Source organism: Cyrtonyx montezumae, unplaced genomic scaffold (genome assembly GCF_038088225.1).
Source record: "Cyrtonyx montezumae isolate F1298 unplaced genomic scaffold, pur_monq_1.0 scaffold_10, whole genome shotgun sequence".
Lineage (NCBI taxonomy): Eukaryota > Metazoa > Chordata > Aves > Galliformes > Odontophoridae > Cyrtonyx > Cyrtonyx montezumae.
Window position 1 is genome coordinate 23,924,324 of NW_027071826.1, and position 13,442 is coordinate 23,937,765.

General features: G+C 37.2%; 1 protein-coding gene across 7 annotated transcripts in view; it reads right to left on the reverse strand.

Moving 5' to 3' along the window:
- The window catches only part of NPAS3 (neuronal PAS domain protein 3), a 597,540-nt gene that overhangs the window by 504,725 nt on the left and 79,373 nt on the right, over positions 1 to 13,442 (reverse strand). For 4 of the 7 annotated variants that reach the window (XM_065753462.1, XM_065753444.1, XM_065753469.1 and 1 more), the window contains exon 2: positions 10,836 to 10,925. The exons of the other annotated variants lie outside the window; for them this stretch is intronic. In XM_065753462.1, coding sequence (XP_065609534.1) covers positions 10,836 to 10,925 — 90 coding nt within the window. The remainder of the gene's footprint in view (positions 1 to 10,835; positions 10,926 to 13,442) is intronic. 7 annotated transcript variants of the gene reach the window in all.

Sequence of the window (13,442 nt, forward strand, 5' to 3'; positions counted from 1 at the left end):
AAGCCACAGTTACCATTGATGCTGATGCATGGTTTGGATACACGATGCTCCCCAGGGTGATATGAATCAGAACTGCTTCTGTCTAGCATGCTGGATCCAACATGTAACATAGTCATCACCAGTACACAAGCAGCAGTGCAGTGATTCTAAAAGCATGCTGCTATCTCTGGAAGTAAGAAAGTTTCCTGCCTGACTAGAATACAGTCGTTAAGTTTTATAGTTTGATTTTGGTTGAGGGATTTTTGAAGGAGTATAAAGCTCAGAGCATATATATAATTTAATATATAATATATATAATTTATTTAGTTTTAAAAACGTTTTGTGTATTTCATTAGATATCAGTGCAAAGCAGCTCAAATATGTGGGATTCAGCATGAATAGCATTGCCACAATAAGGTAAATCACAGCATCTGGAGTATTCTATGAAGAGTGAAAGTGAAATATACCAGAACATAAGGTTTCTCACTCTTAATTCAAGTCTCCAACAAGCATGTCTCAAAAAAAAAAAAAAAAAAAAAACCTATACAAAATAGGACTGACTTTTAAATACAGTACAGCTCAAGCTTCTTTATCCCAATGATTATTCACGATGAAGTTGTGAAACAACTAATGTCCCTTCCAGTTCTACAAAATGAATCTTACTTCGTTGAGATTTGAAGTCTAAATGACTGAATGGGCTGGATGGCTGGAATACTTCCATGACGACAGGCTAAAGGAATTAGTCTTGTTCAGCCTGGAAAAGAGAAGGCCACAGGGAGACCTAACTGCAGCCTTCCAGTATTTAAAGGGAGTTTATAAACATGAGGAAAATAAACCTTTTACACAGTGATAGGACAAGGGTGAATGGCTTTAAACTGAAGGAAGGAAGATTCAGATTAGGGGGAATTTTTTCACTGAGAGGGTGGTGAGGTGCTCGAGTAGGTCACCCAGAGGGGTTGTGGATGCCCCTTCCCTGGAGATGTTTAAGGTCAAGTTGGATAGGGCCCTGGGCAATGTGACAACCTGATCTAGAACCTGAAGTTGGCAACCCTGTCTGTGGCATGGGGGGCTGGAACTCTTGGAGTTCCTTCCCACCCAAGCCATTCCATGAATGGTTAAAACCAGGTGAGGTCTGTGTTACCAATGTTACCAATAGAGCAATCAAAGCACACTGTTGAGACAAAGCATGTAAAGAACTACATCAGCAAAGGCTTCATCGTACATTCAAAGGCTTCATGAGAAAATCATCACTTATTAACAAAAAAGCAAAATCAGTTAAAGAACAATTGTGCAAGACAACAGCACATGCTATACAAGTTTCTACTGATACAGCTTTGTCCAAATGAGATATGAAAATACACTATAAGCTTGGACTGTATACATATATATTAAATACAATTTCTGAACCAAGATATTCAGTATTTTGCTCAAAAGACTATACTTAATTTTCTATCCCCAATGAATAAAAATCCCTGCTCAATTAGACTTGCAAACATAGGAAAACATGAAAACTCTATTTAGTACAACATCTGACTCAAAGTGTAGAACACAGCCGCAATGTTGGAGCAAATAAAATCCTTTAAGCAAAGGTCACCCTTAATACTGGTGACCAGCTACACCACAGCTCCTCTCTCTGTCTCTATTTCTACATGAAGCAGCAAATGCAGTATCTTCCAAACATACCACGCATGAGGGGACAGTGCTAGTGCTCCTTATCCTAACACTGCAATTGCCACCATCTTAGAGGACTTAAGGGACAGCAAAGTCCACCCAGCATTAAGCAAGGCCTTTGGAGTTAACCCTAGGCACATAAAGCAGTAATTCCAATTTAGCAAGGGATGGAAAGCTATGCACAAGACTTCTAAGCAAGAAGGCAATTGATCAGTACTGATAAATTCAGCAGTCCAGGAACTCCACAAAGAAGTGCAGGGGCTCTGGCTGCGAGTCAGCTGTGGAGGAGGCACACTGTAGTGTCACAGCCAGCTATGGACAGGTACATTAAATTAATTCATTCAACTGCTGCTCAGTTCCCTACAGTCCATTTAACTGACTTCTGTGTAGAGGTAAGGGAATTTCACCTTTCATATAAATGCAGCTGGAAAGACTTTACACACAAATTATTCCCAGTTTACCACACATGCTCTAACTAATGCAGCCTGATTAAATGGTACATGATACAGCGTCTCAGACTACTCTGCGTCACAATCTGCAGTCTCAAATATGGCACAGACCCAACTTCAGTTACAAAACCGTAAGAGAAAGTCCAATGCAATTATAACAGGAAAAGGTAACTTCTTTTGTGAGTCTCCTGTCACTCTACAAACAGAAGGCTTAGAAACATGACAGATTGTGCGTCCCCCCCCCCCCCCCCTTGTTGATCAGATTTTTTGCTTGGTATTTTTAAGAAATTTATTTCCTATTTACCATAAATAAAGGGTAAATCTTAATTGTACCATCTTTGATTATACAGCATTGCAATATGATTTTTGCTGTTGTTTTTTGGGGTGTTTTTATTTTTTTATTTTGTGGGGGGGAGGTAGGGTGTGGGGTGGTTGACAATACAGGATTGGCTTTATGCCTCAAAATGGTGACAATTACAATTTCATACCTTTCCATTTGCAATTGCATTAAAAAGAAATATGTAATTTCCACTTTTATTACCTTCCTTCTTAATATCATAGTATTTTCTTTATTTTCAAAATGGTGTATGTATTTGTGTATATATATGTATGTACATATGAACACTGAACTTCAAGGTAAAACATTTAATTATATATAGAGAACAAATAAAAAAGTTGTTTGGGTTGGAAGGGATTTTTAAGACCATCTAGTTCCAACCCCCCTGCTATAGGCAGGGACACCTACCCCTAGACCAGGTCACTCAAAGCCCCATCCTTCCTGGCCTTTAACGATTACAGTAAGGGAACATCCACGACATCTCCGGACGACCAGTTTCAGTGTCTCACTAACCTCACAGAAAATAATTCCTTCCTGATATCCAGTCTAAATCTACTCTTTTCCAGTTTAAAACCATTTCCCCTTGTCCTGTCACTACACACCCTTATAAAAAGTCCTTTCCCAGCTTTCCTGCAGGCCCCCCCCTTTCAGGTACTGGAAGGTTGCTATAAGGTCTCCTTTGACAGGCTGAAGGGCCCCAGCTCTCTCAGCCTGTCCCCATGGAGAAGGTTCTCCAGCCCTCTGATCATCTTTGTGGCTCTCCTCTGGACCTGCTCCAACAACTCCATGTCCTTCTTGTGCTGGGGAGTCCAGAACTGGAGCAAGAATGGACAAAAGTTTTACAAAAATGTAATACAAGCCTTGTTTTTTGTAAACCAGTTTGAAGTAATGAACTAAATATTGAACTAATAATATGAACTAATACACTGCTAAATATTTGTGTGTTTTCACTGGAGCATTATTTCTCTTATAGTAAAAACAAATCAGCATAAGTAAAATAGCACTATCCATAGTCAATTCAAAGAAAATGAATTTTATTAATAAATCAATGCTTTTTCCTATAGATAAGTTATAGTGCTGCATCTGAATGTGAAATATGAGTTGCGTCACTTTTGCATCATGAAGTGCTATGGTTAGGTGGGAGAATAAATAAGTGACTAAACAACTTAAGCATTAAAGAGAAGCAAGTGCTACAGAGGTCTGCTAAATTGACAACTTCATTTTGTTACTGCTAAGAAATGAGAGCACAATTCTGAAGTTTGCTCAATGAAACCTTTTTTGAAGATGAGGAAAGGAACCAGAGAAAAATGAGAGACAAAACATTAACCAAAAGATTCATTTCCAGTAAACTCTGAGCCTATGTTACAATAAATCGTTATGCCTGATGATTTCATTATTTAATCTTCTGGTTGTCTGAGAAGCAGATCTAGTTCTAAATAAAAACATCACCTGGAAATGAAGTAAAAGTAATTTGTTTAGGAAGAAACCTATCATGAAATGTTTCCAGTTTTCCAAAAAACATTTATTTGTGCTTCTTTTCAGACACACATTCACTGGATTAGCTAACCATTTCCAAATAACCTAGTTTCGTTTTCAAAAGCAGATTTGCTATTAGCCATCACTACAGGCATGCAAGTTTTCAAGGGAATTTTCTTCTCTGTATTTCAACAGCATCACTATGCAAAACAAGCCTTATATTACTTTAAAGAAAGGCAGCTGTCACCTCATACTCCTGAAAGTAATGTGTGTGCTCATGACTCACAGTCCCTGTTTGGCTGCAGCTCATCAGTGCCAGCAGCCCTAATCTGCTCCCAGCCATTATGACCAGCAGCTCTGAAATATGAATTAGACCTACCCCAAGTACTCCATGCAGTGAAAGAGCTCCTCGGGCCCTTTATTCCCTGCAGAGTACCTGCGCGGAATAAATCAGTGATGTGAAAGAAAACAAAATCCTTCCCAGTAAAATTTGCAGATGACACAAAAGATAATAAAATGGTAACTACCGAGGAGCTGTCAGTTCTACAGATTGCGTGGCAGCCTGGGCTCACCTGAATAAGATGTGTTTTAACACAGCAGAGCACAAAGCTGTCTGTCTAGTAACTAAGAACACAGATTCCAGATAAAGGCAAAATAATAACACAGAAAGGGGCACGTGGATGATGGTGAGTAACAAAATTAATATTAGCCTACAGTGTAAAGTCCTGACTAGTGCAGTAAAAGCAATCCTTTGATGATTACAGAAGGAAACACTGAGGAGCAACAGGGAAGGCTTGTATAAATCACCACTCAGGAAAGAGACTGAGAATCTGTTTCAAACAGCAGGCAACAACACAGTGCTGGTTTGTATCTGTGATCCCTGAGCTTTACCAGAGGAACATCTTATGCATGATACCACTGCTCAAACCAGAAAGACTGCAAACAGCTACAAGAGCAGTTCACATTCTGGAGAAATTGCCTCACTAAGAACAAGAGTGGAGACCTCTGTCAAAGACAGGAATAAAAGGTCAGCTTCTTACTCTCTAGGGAGAACTGAGGAATGTCATGAGTATTAAAGAATTCTTAAACCTACTACTGCCAGATTTGGTGAAAATTCAACATCAAATAAAGTAAAAACACTTATCAGAAATGGTAACTAACAGTAAATACATATCATCTAAGAAAAGTATCATTTTTGTTTACCTGAAGTTCTTATAATCAGCATTTTTCTTCTAATCAGGATTTTCTTTCTATCTGTCTTACATAGCTCTTTCAAATCAGAAGTTGGCACTCTACCCTTCAAAAGTATACTTAAAATGCTCCATGATAGCTTTGTTACTGCAACCCATGACATTTACATGAGCTTTAAGGCAGGTATATTTAGCACCTTATGCTTGGGAATTAACTGTTGAATGAATGCATAAATCATTGGTAAATGAAATGGACTTACCTTGCTCACTGCTTTCCAAATAAATATTTTGGAAATACTGTATATTAATGTTTCCTTATTTGTGCAAAGCATTGACATACTCAGAGCATGGGAAAATTCAAGTGTCACTGAATGCAAAGAATAACTAAGTCACTGATAATTTGAATTGATCTTTCAATTCCAAAAATGGTAGCATGACTCACATAAAAAAAAAAAAAAGAAAAATCATCAAGACTTCCATATCTGAAATAAAAATGAAACACATGAACAATTTCTATAGCCTATCAAAAAAAACAAAACATGTATTAACAGGGAATTCAAAGGGTGTGGTCATGGGATCTGAAGACCCAACCAGTTGAATTGCATGAAAGACAGCAAAAGGTAATTGCCTAATTGGTCAACTGACCAATGCTAAATTCATTTCAGTATTTAACCAAGAATAGATATTATAATTAGATGCTACAAAGCTTAAATGAATCTTCAAGACTCGTATTGAACGATAAACAGAACGGAATTTTGTAAAACTGAATAATATGGCCCTTTATTATTCAGTGGAAGAAAATTTTTAGGTAACACATACATATCTATTCACTCTTCACGGTACATTCAATTAATCACAGAGTAAAATTTTAAACCAGTGCAACATCTATGTCATAATAAAAATACAAGCATGATAACAGTTCTTTTATTGAAAAATTATATTTTTGAGTGCTGTTCTCTTAAATGCTCCAATCAGCCAAGGATTAGATATTCAACTTAATGCTAGCCAGTCATCATTAATCACAGTAAAGTGGCACAGCTAATCGCATTTCTTACCCAGAGAAAGCCCACTCTCACATCTTAGATGCAAGATGATGTTGGCTCACTTTTCATAGTTTTAAATTCAGTTTAAGACTCCTTTTTTGCTGCGAAAGACATTTAGAAAGCTCAGCATAGACAGTATGCAGATATGCATATTTTTGAGATATGCTTTGAGAGCAGAAACAGGTAGTGTAAGAGGGATAAAGATCTTTTAGGGAGAGTCTCACACTGAGGCTACAAGAATCAGATTTATATTAATAGGCTTGTTACTTGTGCCTTATTTGGCAGATGCTCATAAATAGTGAATTACGTTATTAGCTTTCAAACAAATAAGTGTTAGGTCAAATTCATGGCAAGGAAATATGTAGACCCTTCTTCAAAAATAGCCATCAACCTCAGACTGCAAGGAGAAAAATCAAGATCTGAAATGAGGAAACATTATATTTTTACTTTTACAAAGGCTTTTACGTTTTTCAGTATGAGTACTAAGACTGTTCCCTACCAATTCCTTGCTAGATTAACCCCTATACATGCCATACTAAAGGGGGAAGAAGCTCATATACCCCAATGCCCTACAGCATTAGCTTGAATGACAGTCTTATTCTCTTATATGCTGCTTTTTTTTTCTTTCCTGACGCTAAAAGAATTGTTTCAAACTATCCCAATCCATCCAACATCATATAAACAAGGATAATGAAAAGTTTCATGCCTGACTCAATTTATGTGCTGCACTACCTCTAAGGAATAGAAAGACATAAAAAGGTAGTGATCTCTCAGCCCTTCTCAACTTCTCTGTGCCATCCCAATCACCATACCAGCAAGACCAGCTGCAGAAGAGCTAGCAGGGGGTTTTAAGCCTGCTCCCACAGTTGCAGTTCTCCACTCAGAACTATTAACTTTCCTCTGCAGAGGAACAGACAATTGTCTGTTCTCACCACACTAAGATCAGGATGAGCACTGTAGACTACCTCAACAACTCTGAAGAATTCTTTAATCTTTCCTCACAAGAAACCATGGGAGTTATATTCTCTTGAGATGTCCAAGCAGGGCCATTAGATTCTTGGATATGCAAAGCAATTGTTTTGGGTTTTTATTTTTGTCCATTTGATAAAATAAACCTTAATTTAAACCTTAGAGATGGAAAATAATGATTTAGCTTTGTACCTCCTTCTCTCAGTTGTACAAATATTTATAAGTTTTGAGCTATCATACAGTTTAAGGGGAGCTTTTATAGTCTGGTAAGTCTGGGCGTTCTAAGCATTCATAGGCTCAGTATGGTAATGTGCATATGACCAGCTACACCTTCCAGGACAAACTGCTCCACGTCTTACACTGAAATCAATAAGCCTTCTGTTCTATGATCATTGCAGAGAAATGAAAGGAAAAAAGAGCTAATAAAGCCACAGCTGTATTTCTGAGACTTAAGTGAGTGAGGTGTTTTCCTTGCATATTTATTCCATGCTCTTGATTTCAGAAGAAATACTTTACTGCAGAACTCTTTCCTGTTCTCTTAACTCCACCTGAAAACAGACATGACACTCATGTCCACTTAATATGGACAGGAAAAAATGAAGTTATTTTTTCACCCTTGCTTTGGAGATAGCACACAAGAGCCACCAAACTGAGAATTTCCCCTTCACAATCCAGATGAAACTATGAAGAACCACTTCATGAAAGGAATTTTAGGAGAAAAAATAACTAAGATATCCTCCACTTGTACACAACCGAGACTCCCAACAGACAAGCAAGAAAAAAATACCACTTTTCTTGACAAGCCATTATTCCTTGTAATTCAACAACAAATATAACTGGAGCACATGCAGGGAGCTGCGCCATCTCTGGAGATCTTCTACACAGGCTTTGTTCACTATTTGACACTCCATAAAGGTGAACAAGAGTGCAAAACATAGGTTTCTGAGCAAACAAAAGAAAGAATTTTCAGCCTGGGCAAGTGGGAAAAGCCCTGGCAGCTTGGTTATAGTGAACTAGAAGTGAGAATAAAGTATTCCTTTTTACTGTCAGTTTTGTTTGACACCACAAGAGAAGTCTTGAAATTCTTGGCAACAGCAATGGGGATGGGGAGAAAAAAAAACAACAAAAAAACGTCCCATCACTTAAAAACAAAACCGAACAAGCTTCTAGCAAGCAAATATTCTCAGTACGTGCAAAGTGCATAGACTCAAGTCTACCAAATGGTCATACTACAAGAGTACCTGAATTGTGAAAAGTGAAGATTAACTCAACTCTTAAAAACTTCAGAACTTTCAAATATTTATGAAGGAAAACAAACTACCTGTTACTACTGACACGACTACACTTCTGTCAGGTATGTGATTTTGTAGTTTCTAAATCTGGCATGGACAGCAATGGAGCTCTAAATGACTACTGAACTCAGCTGCTGCCTGGGCCAACAGCCAGATACCCTAGTAGGATTTGCACACCATACAGCCTTCTGCTGTTTTGCAGTGCCTCCCACCATTAGGTGCCCCAACCAACTAGTCTGGAGCTATCCCTAATGGTTTCCAAAGCTGCAGTCCCTTATGCAGCTGTGTATTTCAAGTGTACAGTACTTCATACACAGCCATCTATAGTTCATCCAAATGTTTAAGCATCAAAAATGTCAATACAATGATTTTGTTGTGGTTGTAATTTACTGAGAAGTGTTCGACAACTTGTTGTCAAAACTCTTATATTATTGAAAATATATTACCAAGGAAAAAAGTACCAAAAACATCCACTGGGAGGAAGAATGCCTCAGAGAACTTAAATAGCACTTAAGTATAACCAAGGGAATATTTTGCTAATCAAAGAAATCACCCTCTGTGGTAGAGAGACAGGCATTAGCTTTCAAAATCAGTCTGTTTTCTACAAATTGACTTAGCAATAGTACTTCAACCAATTCATCACATAAGGAATTTCAGGTAATGACCAAATAGATGTTAGTTATAACACTGCTTCATCATCTGTCTGATTTTTGGCCCTTTTTCTTGGCCAAATTTGCCTGTTCAACTGTGTACCTATTTGTAAGTGAACTTACACCACCTTATTTTGCAGTCAGCACTGCTACCTGTTTTTACTACACTGACTGTAAAGTCTTTTTAATTTTAAACATTAAGATAATCAGCATCACTGTAATTAGTACTCATAAGAAACTGATAAAATCTCCAAGTTACTCTAAAAACTGAGATATTACACAACAAAACTGCTTTAAGCATTTAAACAAAGGAATAGTTTCATGATTAGCAATGTCACAAGAGAATTAAAGCCACAAAAGTTAAGTTCTACGCTGACATTTACAATTGAACTAGATCTAAAATGCTTAAACCAGCCTATATGCTGATTAATGGCAGAGTGAGATGGGAAAACCAACCAAAAGTGCAAGAATTATTTACAAATCAATACAAATCGTAAATAAAGAGCTCAGAATCAAAGGTTTTTTGTTTCTTTGTTTGTTTTAAAGCCAAGACAATGGCTAGATTTCTATTTTGGATCACCAAGTTAAATTAATGCTATAATTTTATTGACAAATCTAGATTTCTCTTTTCTTCTTAATTCTCTAAACCAAAATAATACCTTTCATTTACTCAAAATCACTAGTTATTTTTGATGTGGTGGTAGCTATTACTTTAAAAGATATTTTTTAAAAATCACATAAAACAAGTAACAAGTTATGGAATAAGAATGGATGAAAGAACATGACCCAAAAGATTATGATGAGTGTGACAGTCTTGCCCAAGAAACATTTTGTTCCAATGTAAGTACAACTGATGCTTATAAGCTAAGGACTTTTTTTTAAATGACATCTGTTATACAGAGGAGACAGCAATAACACTGAGACACAAAATAGGAATAAAGTTGGGGTATGACAAATAAATGCTAAGTGACAGAAAGCAGTTTGAAAATCCAGCAAGACTGTAGAAAGTTCATAATGCATTTGCAATATATTAACACAAAATCATCTATAATACACCTGTCAAACATATACTTTCAAATTCTATGTAAAACTGCATTATTAAATCCTTACTACAGTAAAATAGAAACTTTACTGATAGATTGCAGAAGTAACATAAGTTAATCACGTTCCAGTTGCCTGCCCACAGCAGCAGCACTTTTGTCAGAAGTGCTGGTAACAACCTTCAGTTGCACACAAAAGCAAGCAATGGACAAAAGCAAATGACTGCAAACCAAGAGGACTCAACTTCAATTTAACTGTCCTGTAAGGTACATACTAATTAGCTGCAAAGCTAAGAAATCCTAGCTAGCATGTTAAGTCTGCTACATGACAGTATAATTTGACTTCTTAAAGGATTATGCAAATTGCAGCTCATCATTCCATTACACGACTGAAAAAAAGTGACAGCTAATTTATACATAACACACCTTTCAAATCCCTAAGATGTGAAGCACCTGTGCAATACATTTTGTCTAGATTTTCTAGTGTACACATTTTTGTTTATTGCACTGTACAAAAGCATACCTAAGAGATTTAGCAAAGTCATAGGGTCTTCTATTTGCTTTTTAGCTTTAAGAACACAATCCCAAAGAGTTAAGCAACATATTTCTGTCCCTGCTTTAGAGAGTTTACATGTAAGCAGAGGTATAAGGTTTCAACATGTGTAATTTGTGAATAGCGGGAGAGCACGAGCACTAAATGCACGAGCTAGAGGCAAGACTCACACAGATTTCAACATACTTCTGGTAGGTAGATTCACAGTAGATTCCGTCATATCTGTAGATTTTCCTACATTCTGATTGGTTGGGCAGAGGATGCTGGACAGTTATTCTGTAGAGGTATCAAAAACAGATAGACATGACTAGAGATTCTCTACAGGTAACTGTAGTGCAGCACAATCAGTATGTTGAAATTGATTTATTTATATATATTTTTTAAACATTTTTCTGATCTCTTTAAATCAACTGCCTTGTGCACATAACATCCAGAGGTTCCACTTTTAGAAATTTGCACTGAGAGTAAACTAAACTTCAGTTCTCCACAAGAGTAGCACTTTTTTCCCCCCATCAAATAAAAGTTGTAAAGAATTTTATGAACCAAACTGATACTTCACACAGCTTGTGTAAAATAGAAAATAGCGCTTATAAAATTGATTATTTATTGTTTACTATTGCAGTCCATCCTCAGGCAAGACATCCATTTATATCAGCTGGGAGTTTACCCAGACAAAGACCAAATAACCTTCCAATTTAAAACGTCAACAGCAATTCACACATTTGCAGAGTATGAGGATGTTGTGGCTTTATGAGGACTGTGACTGAAGGTGCTCAGCACCATCTGAATAATGCCATATGTTCTCGGATCAACTGAAAAAAATGGAAGTGATTGGCAGCAATCAGGAGGTGCACAGCATCTTGTAAAATCAGTCCCTAAAAGATTTGTCAATCATTCTATTATTCATCCCTCCCCAACTCCCTCTTAGTAGAAAATATAATTTGGCTATGAAAAGCGAATGTTATTTTTAAAATATACTTGGGAATTGCACACAAAACAGTACACACCAATTTTTTTTCCCCCTCTTCTCTGGGATATAAAGACGTTTTAGATGCTTATTTTTACTTTCCACAAATTAATACGTTTTTCTCTTTTAATAGAATACTAATTAAGCAAGCTGGGGCATAAAATTGTGAAGCTTACATATTTTTCAAATGTTAAATTTTAGACTGTAAAAAAAAACTCAATAAATATTCTTGTCAGTATACATTTGCTTTTATAACTAACAAGTCTATATTACTCTGAGCTAGTCTTGTTTTTTAAAATCACATGTGTTTTAACAGTAACTTGATTAAAGAAGGTACGAGGAAGAGAAAAAGAGGTATAATAATACAGCAAGAAGCTTTGCAATAACATGAAAAATTATCTACTTTGGAAACTGAGGGCCATCCAACAACAAATTTGCAACAACACAGAGCAGCAAGTGCACACCACTTAATATCTCTACAGTCCTGGTCCCCTGGGTTCTGATTGAACATCAGTTACAGGACCTGCACGAGCACTCCTCAGCACTGGTTTTGGCACACGTGCCTGATTTCCTTTCACTGAGAGCCCCCATGCAGAAGGGAGGAGGCAGTAATGTGGGGAAGACACGGACAAAAACTTTTCCAGATCACAGGATATAGATGAATTCTCCCATAAAGACATCACCAGAGAATTACTGTGATAAGTCCTCCGAATAAGATGCCTTAGTGCATATCATGGTGTATGAGGGAAGCTGAGCTTCCTAAAATGGGATTGACAGTACAAGTGCTACGTGTAGGAAGCTGTGCAAGCAAATGAAACACAAACATCTCACTTCAGGTCACCCAGAAATACCTACACCTAAGGGAATTCAAGTCTCAAAGGTTTTAGCACACAGTCATAGTACTGCTCCAAACATAACACTTACTCCTCCCTCCCCCAGTCCCCTTCTAGTTTTTGGGGGTTTTTTTTAATTTTTTTGTTGTATGTGTTTGGTTTTTTTTTCCCAAGCAATGAATTTTTATACAAAGCTGGACATCTAAACCCTCAGTTAAGACATGGAAAAGCCAGTCTTCCCCTGCTTCTTAGAGGAAGTGCATTCCTCCACAGCTAGAAAGATTACCACAGATTTCATTGTAGTAACTGTTCTCAACAAGGTATACATTGACTACTGCTAAAACAATACTACCTAAAAACAAAGAAGTAAATCAGGAATCATTGGTTCAAAGAGGGAGGCTGTGAGAGCCTGTTACACTAGAAGTCAGTCAGAATCAGCTTTTGCAAGAACTACATATGAATCACAACCATTCCCAGATAAGTGCCTTCAAAAGGGCTTTAGGATTATGCTTTTTCTTCCTCCAGTTGTTGGGTCAAATGAACCATGATTAGTAATAATGATTATTAATACGACTTGAATAGTTAAGCAAGAGAAGTAGAATATGACTTGCTCCAAAAAACCATTACCCTGAAGTAGCTGTGGCATTATTTTGGAAAGTCAGAGATATGGGCCTGAGTGTTCACGCAAAGAAATAAGTTCTAAATAAGTATCTGATGCAGCAAGGTAGGAATTCTTGCCCTTCTCCCTGTCTCCTCCACTGGAATGACGGACACAGACTGAGAGATACTAAGTTCTGACTGAACATTAACCATTCTTTATTGTGAGGGTAAACAAGTACTGGAACAGATTGCCCACAGGGACTGTGGAATCTTCATCTACAGGGAAAAAAAAGTCCTCTTAACATAGTCCTGGGCAGCCTGCTGTGGGTACCCCTGATTCTTAAATCCAAAGGATTTGGATTTGATAATCTCCTGAGGTCCCTTCCAACCTCA